Raw genomic sequence first — 11,928 nt, 5'->3', positions numbered from 1 at the left:
TTTTGCCGTTAAACTTGCTTTTACAGCAAAGGATTAATTTTACACCATATTTGGTCACACACCACTAGTGCAAAAACTACCGATATGCCCTTTCCAAAAATAAAAACTAAGGGTGTATGTCCCCAACAAACCATGCACTACTCTTGTATTTTAGCGGTGCAGTTTGTGTTCGCTTACCTTCCATTCATGTGTAATTATTTTGACTATATATATAAAATTTCTGCAAAAGAGTACCAAAAAATACAGATACTATATGTTCAAAATTATTTCTAATATTTTTAAGGAAAATGCTAAACAGTGGCCCTGGACAATAGTTAAGCTTATTAATATGGAAATTATGTCTTTGAATTTGTGTATTAAATACCTCAAAATTGTAAAAAGTTATCTTTTTAACATTAACTTTATTTTATATTTCCTTTTTTAGTATGCTTAACAAGTGTCCGAGAGCACTATTTAGCATGACCCTTTTTAATTAGTTTATAAAAATACATAAAAAATAAACTTTTTTATTTGCAAGAAAAGGAAAAAAAAAAGTGATAATACAAGATAATCCTTTTTAATTTTTGTTTATTAGTAGAAAAATAAGGTCCATATATACCCTTATTTAATTACTCTTTATTCAACTAATTTATTTATTTTTAAATTCTCTCTCATAATAAATAAGGGCATAAGTGAAATTGAACATTTAAAACCTTTAAAAATTGGTCAAAGTTTCTTATAAAAAGGACCAAATTTTTTGCCCTAAGTGTTCCTTATAAAAAGGACCGGAGGGAGTAGTATATAACAGTCAACTGTGTCAATCAAATTGAGACATATGGAGTTTGGATCAGAACAACAATGAATAGGAAATGAAGATAAATATATGAGACTCAACTGAAGTTAACAAGTCAGGTGAATGGTTTATTTAACTAGAAACGATTGGCAAACAAACAACATCCACAAAAGCACTTCATTCGTGTTAAAGAAGCCACGTTTTAAGCAACTAAACAACACTCGCCTAAAACGCGCGTAGCTTTATATTAACACACTCCTTTCACCACGCAGTCACGCACACACGCACGCGCCGTAGTTTCTCTCTCTTCATTTCCCTCCTATAAAACCACCTCAATTTCCCCCTTATTTCCCTCAGACATTGTCTCAGTTTCACAAATCAAAAAGAAACATCATCAACAAAAAAAAAAAAACTCATAGTGCTTATTTTTGTTTGAGCTGTTTTGTTTCCACTTTTCTTTGTCTCCATAACAACAATGGCTCCAAGAGATAACAACAGAGTCGTCACCACCGCAATTAATGGGCCTAACTCAACGGCCCAGGCCCAAACTCAAGCCCAAAAAGAGATCCGTTTCAGAGGCGTGAGAAAACGTCCATGGGGTCGTTACGCCGCCGAGATCCGTGACCCAGGTAAAAAGACACGTGTCTGGCTAGGAACATTCGACACCGCAGAAGAAGCGGCGCGTGCTTACGACACAGCGGCACGTGAGTTTCGTGGTTCAAAAGCGAAAACAAATTTTCCAACACCGATGGAGATTATTAATAACCGTAGCCCAAGCCAAAGTAGTACTCTTGAATCACCTTCACCACCACCGCTTGATCTAACACTCACACCATTCGCCGCCGCCGGTTTCACCGGCGGAACCGGCGGCGGTGTTACGATGGCGTTTCCGGTTGCTCGTCCGGTTATGTTTTTCGACGCTTTTGCTCGGTCTGAAACAAAGCTTAGCGTCGTTGGTAGACGTGAGATGTGTGGATTTGATCTTCCTGTGACGGATTTTCGACGCGCCGCCGTTCAGAGTAGTGACTCTGGTTCATCTTCTTCTGTTGTTGATTATGAACATGTGCCACGTCAGAGACACTTGGATCTTGATCTTAATGTTCCACCTCCACCTGAAGTTGCTTGATCTATGATCTGTTTTCAAGATCTATAAGCAAAGATTTAATTTTTAATTTTTTTTTCTTTTTTTGAAAGACCCATTTTGATAAACGGAATCACTCTCGATTATTATTAAATATTTAACGGAGAAAGAAAAGAGAGAGAAGAAACGCAAAGTGTGTTGCTCTGTTGCTGTTGCTGACATAGTGCTCTGATTTGAAGATGATGATGATAACGAGCACGCTTTGTAAATATAACTGAAAAGAAGAACAAGAAGTTTTTATTATTTTTCTGTTTTTTTTCAACGGAGAATTTATTTGTATCTCAAGTTGTTTCTGCAATTAATCTTGAATCATGAATTGAAATTTTAGTTCTTAATTAGTAGTACTACTATACTAGTATGATATGAATATGATGAAATTTTTCATAATTTGTTTTTTTTCTTTTATTTCTTTGGTTTGATGAAAGTGGGGGACATAGATTTGAAAGAAGAAAAGAGTATTTTAATTTTTTAATTGATTTTAGTATTTTTATGTAACGTTATCCACTAGGTAGAGTTTTTTTATGTTCACTTTTTTAAGGTACAGTTGAAGCTATGTTTGTTTTTTAATGTATTCGGTGAGTTGTTGTTGGATTTTGGCGGTGGAGATTTTTGTGATTTGTGAATGTAGCCGCCGATGTGAGTTAAATTAGGTTATCAAAAAAAACTAATCGTGGTCTCTCGTGGGGTCTTTTTCTCTAACTAACGTAACTTGATTGGTTTCTTCTTTTGAATAAGGTAAGTGACTTGATTTGGCTACATTACAGTATCAATGTGGGCTCCATTTTGTTCTATTTTGTTAATCAGAAAAAATGGAATAATTAGGCTTTTGTTTTTTTAAGTAAGGAATACCTATGTTAAGTAAGTTTGTTGGGAGATTCAAATGGCTTTAACAATTGTGCTTCAATGGAAATTTTGGTTGAACATTACTATAAATTATCAACATACTCCTATTAAAGAACACACAAAGGCGTGATCATATGAGAACAACACCTATTAAGTTTTCTTATTAAGAATAAGGAGGCTAAAAGACTAATAGAGATATGCTAACAAGAGGAATATCAACAATATGCCCTTAAGAGCTAGGGTATAGTACAAGAGTTTGTTAGATGAATTGACCCCTAATTAACATAATTTGATTACATCTACTTTGAAGTCCTCATATACGATACAATAGTAATTTGAATTTAGCCATGTTCTGCACTTGGCCTAAATACAATTTAGGTGAGTTCAGTCTATTTAGGTGTAAAATTCCGTTTAATTGTACGTTAGTTCAAAGATTCGCTTTTCCGTTCAATAACCACAAAAGTCTCCTCTTATGTAACAACCGACATCAAATTGAATGATATTTACCGTGAATCATGACTCTTTAGTTGTTATATCGACAATCACCAACATTGAGGATGCCGGATCCATCCTTACATTGATAGTATTGGCTCTACATAAGAATAGTTTAGTTGAGTAATTATTAATAACATTATTAAAAGGGTGATATTCAAACTTAAGATTCCTCATTCCTTCACACTTATAGTGTATATTCTAACATCGGATTCCTCACTTCTTCACACTTATAGTGTTAATCTAACCACATATCCGACAACTCTAAAGTGAAAGTACATTTTAGAGTGTAAAATAAGCAATATCAGCCGATAATTAATAAATCATAGGTAGATGGGTAAAATGTGTAATATCAACCGATAATTAAAAAATCAAAGGTAAATGATCATAACAAATCATAAAGTTGTTACAATCACAACATTTGATTTTTCTCATTTTACTCACTTTAAGGCTAAAAAAATTTGGGGTTTCGATTCAACGTAATAAGTGCATCACAATTACGCATTTTTGTCATCTAATATGAAATTGATGGTTGAGAGTTGAGATTGTGTATAATTAATTTTTTTTAATGTGTAATCTAAACTCGTGATCTCTATTTAATAGTTGAAATGTGAAACTGTGTCAAACTACAAGTTTACTCAACAATAGACAATCTAGGTTTATTTAATAGCCAAAATATGTAACTGTATTCAAATTGAAATCACAAATCGATTTAAAAAACCAAAAGCTGCACACAACCAAATATTTTTTAACGTTCTTCTACGAAAAGCATTTAGATCGGATCTAATTTTGAATTTATTTTTTCAAAATTGATCCAAACAAAATCGCGTACATATATCTTAATATTTAAAACTAGTATTTTTTTATAAGACTATACTACTATTTTTTTTCTCCAAGATGTAAAGCCCTCAACTTCGGTGGTGCTTAGCCCCTCACGGCCGCACCACCGTCTCACCCATTTGTGGTTGGCCGAAACCCCTCTCCTTCTGACAATTGAATTGATCCAGCGTGTTTTCGTCCTCCTCCGTCGTCGTTTCTTCTGGTTCTTCATCGTTGGTTTGGTTCACGATGGATGGTGGTGGTTTCAGACTACGGATTTGGGTTTTGGTCCTCTGTTTCATCTATATTCTCTGCAAGTACGAATTAGGGTTGTTTATACTTGCTTGAGATTGGTTTCCGTTCAAGTCGCTGTTTTTAATTCATATAGTTTGTTGCTTTGTTTTTGTTCATGTTCTTATCAGAGATTGGACGAAAGCATTTAGTTTTGTAAACCCGTAAGGCTATTGGTTTTTCTCAACATGTTGGACTCATCCCTCGATCTAGGTTCAATTTTGTATGTTCTTGGTTTCTGGTTGTGTTAGTGCTCTTGTGCTATTTTATTCTCTAATGTTCCAGGTTTGATGAGATCAGCAGGTTTGAAGATGTCGGGTATCTTTACCTTCACCTCGTTTTCTTATCTGTCTCGGTCCTTATGACTGTGCTCGAATATGCCCGCTGCTTTTATTCAGGGGGTTGTTGGCACGTGAATCTAGTTCTATGTTAGCGGTTGATCCATTCTCTAAGTTTTGAACCCTTTTTAATCTTTGTTGATGCTCTCGCTCTTCATCTTTTTTTTGGTAACTTGGTTTCGTGCCCGTACAATATGAGTTCGTTGGATTGCGCTAGTGTTTGTATTGTTATGATTGATTAGGGTTGTTCCACCTAGTTTTGTATGATCACAATGTATTCCCTTCTAGTTTGTAGATGGATCAAGTCTAATGCTCCAAGTCTCTCTATGCTTTTATTTTTATTTAGGACCCGTTTGGATTAGCTTATTTTTGAGCTTATGCAAACAACTTATGAAATTTTTGTGTATTATTTATAAGTTTATCGTATTTTAAGATAAAATAGCTTATAAAAATACAATTTTTACTAATATGAACTTATAAAATAATATAAAGTTTAATTTATATTGCATAAGCTATTTGCATAACTTAAAAATAAGTTAATCCAAACCGATCCTTAATATATTTATCCTTCTGCTTAAAAATCTACTTATTTTTATTATTTCATATGTTTCAAATATAGATTATTGTTATTCTATAATGTTAATTTTTAATATATTATCTTATTTTTTATATCATTATTTTTTTCTCATATTTTTAAAATTATAATGTTTAATTAAATAATATAATGTATAATTTAATAAAATATACCAAAAAAGAAATTTAATTAATTATCCAAAATAAAAACACAGTAAAATTGTTGGTTTCTTGTTAGTAAAAATATGAAAGCAGGAAACAAAAAGAAAGTGACTTTTTGAGGTTAATAATGAATAAGATGAGAAGCGTGGGTATTTGATCTGAAGGGTTCAGAACAATAATGCAAAGAAATTGTTATCGTGATTCGTGTATTGATTGGGTTTATCTTGATTGCGGCGTGAATCTCAATGGAAAATTTAATCCTACGGCGCGTTATATGCGACTAGGTCCACACCAAATGAATGAATAGAGAGTACTAGTGTATTCGTTTCTTTTCTTCTTTTATTATCATGATGACTCGTTCTCATTCATTCTGTTATCTATTCCTGTGTTGCGTGTTGTTTAAAAAGAGATTAATTAACTAAGTCATCGGGCTCAAGTGGTTAATAAGCTTCAAAAAAAATGATGGATTTCGGGAGAATTCGTGTTCGAGTCCTGGGTGAAACAATTTTTTGGTCAAACTTTACTTATCTCGCGGCCGAACTCTGAACTACTAGGACCCATTCTCCTAGAAATTAGAGAGTTATAAAAATAAAAATAAAAAGAGATTAATTAAGAAAGAAAATGATTAAATTAGTGAATTGATTAATGTGAGTAATTAAAGTGCAGGCGGCACCGACGGCGAAAACACTGCTGCTGTGTAAGAAGAAAAGAGAGCGAATGAGATGGGGGCGGTGGGCCCCAAAGGAGTATTCCGTGTTGACTATGTGCATGTCGGAAGGAGTTCATGTTGTTGTTTGTCTTCACGTGATGTTTCAGCGCCCCCATCTTTTCTCTGTCTCCACCTTTTCCCACTCTATTCTCTTTTCCATTACACATTTTTTTATTGAAAAGAAAATTGGTAATCCCATTCGTTTTAAAACTAGTGAGGTAACTTCAATTACGCAATAAATGGAGTCAAAAATTAATTTCAAATCAAAATATAACTCTTGTAAAAAAAAATAATCAGAATATTTCGTCCTATAATGAGCGAGTCAGTTGATCGCGTCATACATGACAATACATAACTTTGACGATTAATATTTTTAATTATGATGACATTCGATCATTTGAGTATTTTTTATTATTATTTTAAGTATTTTAATTAGTTTTTAGTAGAATTGCATAGTCAAAGAGAAGAATTTAGGAAGAAATTAACATGTAAAAGAGTTTGAAGCCTAAAGACTAAAGGAGAAAAAAAAAAGACTTAGAAAGATACAAGTTTTGAAGCTCAATTAAGCCTGCACTTCTTGTATTTTTCGCAGCACTGTACAAGTTCTATAGTGGCGCGATTTGAATTTCATTACATGATAATGACGTGTGCCATAGTGACACGTGCAATTTGTTTTTTTATTCTTTGATGATGTGTCACAATGCTACAGGCTGGATGCCTTCATTAGTGGAACGATTTATCCCTCTTTGGAGGATATAAAAAGCAGCTCTCTTTAACCTAGAAACCAGGAAGGAACGCAGACTTGGGAGAAACCAGAGGAGAATCACGCATAACTTCTGGGGGAGAAAAAAATACGTGCGGCAGCGGCAGTGAAGAGAAGAAAATTCAAGGGTTTCGTCGTCGCGGTCTTCATCGGTTATTCATGTATAATTTTCTTAACTCTTTTGTTATGTCAATTATTATTATGAGTAACTAATCTCATTAGATTAGGAATTATAGATGATTCTCTTTGAAACTATCTGAACCATGTAACTACGTGTTCTAGTTTATTCAATGAAAACTTATAATTATTCAGTTAATTTTGTGTTTATTGCTTTTCGTTAATTGATCACTTTCGAATTGATTTTAAGTTATAAATCACTATTGACCCTAGGGTTTATACTGGAACTAGATTAATTGTTTGTCAATCGTAATTGCTATAGGAATATAGAATTAATTGGCATGATTGTTAATATAACATTCGTTAAAGCTTTTGATAATATTAGTTTCGCCTAAGGAATTAGGGTACTTTATTAGATAAATGGGATCGATGAGCCAAGGAATTGGACTCGGTCTATTTTGTTATATTGTCGTAATTATAAGAATTTCATTGTTGAGGGCTAGAACCTAGAGTACCAGATAGGGACAAAGAGATGATTCAAAATAATTCCTAATCGTCTTTCTCTCATAAAAGTTCACTTTTCAACTTTCTTGCAATTTTAATTATTGTCATTGTTACTACAAATCAATCTAAAAACCCCCCTTTGCAATTTATTAATTAATCCTAAATTCATTGAATTGTTTCGTTGAAATAAGAACAATCCCTGTGGATACGAATCTTATAAATTTTATTACTTAACGACGAATTTAGTTCACTTGCTAAAATTGTCATCAAGTTTTTGGCGCCGTTGCCGGGGATTGTTGATTAATTTCAGCAAGGCAATTTCGTTTATTTAGGATTTCTTTTATTTTTCGTTTTATTAGAAAAATTAAAAAAATTTATAGCATACTTATTTCTATTAATTATATTGTGCAGTGCTATTGAGGTATTTTCTGGTTGTTTATGCGAGGTAGAAAAGTTGCAAGAGAGCTTCTCTTCGACGCTGAAATCGAGAAAACCGCAAAGGCGAACAGGAAAGCAGTACGGTTAGCACGGTTAGCTGAGCAAGAGCTAGTTGAAGCATCAACAGGAATCTCTTCAGACACAGGTTCTCAGTTTGAAGAAGAAGGCAAGATGGCCAATAACCCACCACCGCCGCCTAGGCGTACTATGGGAGATTACTGTCGCAGAACTGATACAGGGCAAATTTCTATGGGGTTCCAACCGGCGAATCCTTTGACTTTTGACATCAAGAATACGGTTCTCACCGGGCTAAGGGATAATCAATTTGATGGAAGTGCAATCAGAGATCCATGGGCTCATCTAGAGCGTTTTTATGAGACATGCACCATGTGTCGTCCTGATGGGTACACTGATAGTCAGATTAAACTCAGGCTGTTTGGGTTTACTTTGATTGGAAGAGCAAAAGACTGGTTGCAGTGCATTCCGAGTGGCACTATTAACAATTGGAAAGAGCTCGAAGATAAATTTTTGGAGCGTTTCTTTACTAACGACATGTTTCTGGCTAGAAAAGCTGACATTACTGGGTTTGAACAGGGAGAATCAGAGTCCTTGTTCGAAGCTTATGAACGTTTCAAACTTTTATTAAGGAAATGTCCGAATCACTCTTTGGACAATATGGAGCAAATGCAGATATTTATCAGAGGTCTGAGAATGCAATCAAGAATTCTAATAGATGCTTCAGCTGGAGGCACAATTAGACACAAAAATGAGGATGAAGTCAGAGAACTAGTGGAGAATATGTGCATGAATGAATATCGTTCCAAGAGCGAGAGGGATCCTAAAAAGAGAGGAGTATTCGAGGTTGACACAAACACAGCTTTACTAGCCCAGATCGAGATGTTAAACAAAAAGTTGGCTGCTAAGACTTTAGCGGAGGCGAATGTTAGTCAGGTTCAAGAAGTCAGATGTGATTTTTGCCACGGGCCGCATGCTAATGGAATGTGTTCACTAGAAGCCGAATCAGAAGAAGCTAATTATGCCGGAGGATATCAGAAAAATAACCCTTATTCCAACACATACAACCCAGGTTGGAAAGACCACCCTAATCTGCAATGGGGTAATCAAGGAAGTTCTCCTCAAGGTAACTCTCAAAATCCACCTGCTAGAAAACCATCTCCCTTGGAAGAAACAATTAATAAGTTTATGCAGATGACTCAAAGTAACTTCGAAGCCATGAGAGCCAGTCAAGAAACATCCAACAGAAATCATGAGGCTTCCATCCGAAATCTTGAAACACAAATTGGGCAAATATCAAAACAGGTGGCTGCTCAATCAAGTGGGGGATTTGCGGGAAACACCTTAGACAATCCGAAAAATGAGAGTTGTAAGGCTATAGAGTTGAGAAGTAGAGTTGTGCCATCTGTAGTGGACACTAAGAGAGAAAATAAAAAAAAGGTGGAAGTAGAAAACAAAAGTGAGGGTGAGGGAGAAGTTGAAAATGAGTGGTTGATTGTAGACGAGGTTGAAGTTGAAAATGAGAGAGTTGAGGAAGAAAAAAGTGAGAATGGGGTGAAGGGAACTAGTGAGGGAGAAGTTGAAAAGAAAGAAAAATTAATTGATGAAGGTTCTATTCTTAGAAAAACCAAGAAACAAATTCTTGAGGACTGCGGTAAGGAGCAAGTCATTCCCCCTTATGTCAAATTGCCATACCCCCATTTGAAGAAAAAGAAAGACAAGGAAGAGGGTCAATTTAAAAAATTCATGGAGATGTTTACAAAGTTACAGGTTAATGTTCCCTTTGGTGAGGCATTGGAACAGATGCCAGTTTACGCAAAGTTTATGAAAGATCTCTTGTCCGGAAAAAGGAAGCTGAAGGATGATGAAAACATTGCCTTGTCAGAAGAGTGTAGTGCTATTCTCCAAAGAAAGTTACCACCTAAATTGAAAGATCCTGGTAGTTTTACTATTCCATGTTCCATTGGTGAATTGAAAATTGGAAGGGCTTTATGCGACTTGGGGGCAAGCATCAACCTGATGCCGTTGTCCATGATGAAGAAATTAAAGTGTGGAGAACCGAAGCCAACAAGAATGACATTGACATTGGCTGATCGATCTGTTACATACCCTTATGGGGTACTAGAAGATGTGTTGGTTAAGGTAAATGACTTGCTCTTTCCAGCTGACTTTGTTATACTTGATATGGATGAGGACTCCGAGGTACCGTTGTTGTTGGGAAGACCTTTCTTGGCTACTGGTAGGGCACTTATTGATGTTGAGCTAGGGGAGTTGATGTTGAGATTTCAAGATGAACAAGTTATTTTCAATGTGTTTGAAGCTATGCGTCATCAAAACGAAAATCCTCAATGTTATCGGGTTGATGTTATTGAAAATATTGTTGAAGAAACCTCTCGAGTTGAGAAACCAGTTTTACCGATGGAAAATGTGATCGTTAACTCAATTACGTTAGTTGACAAAGGCCAAGAAAAGGAGATTGAAGAGTGTGTGCGTCAGTTAGAAGCCTTGGAAGTTGAGAAAGTGCAAAATAAAATAGAGGATCTTAATGTTACAAGGTCGGGTGATTCAAAAGAAGAGGCGTCAACACCATCTGCACCTGAGCTGAAGGAGTTACCAACACACCTCAAATATGTCTTTTTAAGCGAAAAATCTATGCATCCCGCTATCATCAGTAGTTCCTTGAATGCTTTGGAAGAAGAAAAACTCCTAAGAGTGCTTAGAGAAAATAAAAAAGCACTCGGGTGGAGCATATCTGACTTGAAGGGAATCAGTCCAGCCTACTGCATGCACAAGATCAAGTTAGAAGAGGAATTTAAACCTGTCGTCCAACCACAACGGCGACTGAATCCAACCATGAAAGATGTTGTGAAGAAAGAGGTTACAAAGTTGCTTGAAGCAGGGATGATCTATCCCATATCAGACAGTTCATGGGTAAGTCCGGTACATGTAGTCCCTAAAAAGGGAGGAATGACAGTCATCAGGAATGAAAAGAACGAGTTGATTCCAACTCGTACAGTTACTGGGTGGCGCATGTGCATAGACTACAGGAGGTTGAATCAAGCAACAAGGAAGGATCACTTTCCTTTACCTTATATGGATCAAATGTTAGAGAGGCTGGCTGGTCAAGCCTTTTATTGCTTCTTAGACGGCTACTCTGGCTACAATCAAATAGCTGTAGACCCGGCAGATCAAGAGAAAACGGCTTTCACATGTCCATACGGAGTATTTGCTTACCGGAGAATGCCTTTCGGCTTATGCAATGCTCCCGCTACTTTTCAAAGGTGCATGTTTTCTATCTTTTCTGATATGATTGAAAATTCCATTGAGATTTTTATGGATGACTTTTCTGTGTTTGGTAAAAGCTTTGATATTTGTCTTGCCCACTTAGATGTTGTTTTGAAGAGATGTGTCGACACTAATTTAGTTTTAAATTGGGAAAAGTGTCATTTTATGGTTACCGAAGGAATAGTGTTAGGACACAAAATCTCTTCAAAAGGCATAGAAGTGGATAAAGCAAAAATTGAAGTTATAGAAAAATTACCACCTCCGATTAATGTGAAAGGAGTGAGGAGTTTTTTAGGGCACGCCGGTTTCTATCGACGTTTCATAAAGGACTTCTCAAAAATTGCTAGACCTTTGTGCAATCTCCTGGTGAAAGAGAATGATTTTAAATTTGATGATGAATGCTTGAATTCTTTTTCCATTATTAAAAATAAGTTGGTCACCGCGCCCGTAATCACAGCCCCTAATTGGGAATTACCTTTTGAACTTATGTGTGATGCCAGTGATTACGCGGTTGGAGCAGTGCTTGGCCAACGACACGCAAAATTTTTTCATGCTATATATTACGCGAGCAAAGTCCTTAATGAAAACCAAGTGAATTACTCCACAACTGAAAAGGAATTGCTTGCTGTAATATTTGCTTTGGAAAAGTTTCGCTCTTATTTAATT

At 35.6% G+C, this 11,928-nt stretch overlaps 1 protein-coding gene across 1 annotated transcript; it reads left to right on the top strand.

The window, feature by feature from the left end:
• The first annotated feature begins 895 nt into the window (after positions 1–895).
• On the top strand, positions 896–2,251 carry LOC123895132 (ethylene-responsive transcription factor 4). Its single transcript, XM_045945347.1, has one exon. The coding sequence runs from the start codon at positions 1,248–1,250 to the stop codon at positions 1,896–1,898; it is 651 nt and encodes a 216-aa protein (XP_045801303.1). The 5' UTR covers positions 896–1,247; the 3' UTR covers positions 1,899–2,251.
• The last annotated feature ends 9,677 nt before the right edge of the window (positions 2,252–11,928 follow it).

This window comes from Trifolium pratense, linkage group LG7 (assembly GCF_020283565.1).
Source record: "Trifolium pratense cultivar HEN17-A07 linkage group LG7, ARS_RC_1.1, whole genome shotgun sequence".
NCBI lineage: Eukaryota > Viridiplantae > Streptophyta > Magnoliopsida > Fabales > Fabaceae > Trifolium > Trifolium pratense.
This window is presented reverse-complemented; position numbering and strand designations above follow the sequence as displayed.

Coding starts and splice junctions, on each gene's coding strand:
- LOC123895132 (XM_045945347.1), top strand. CDS start 1,248: ATGGCTCCAAGAGATAACAACAGAGTCGTCACCACCGCAATTAATGGG.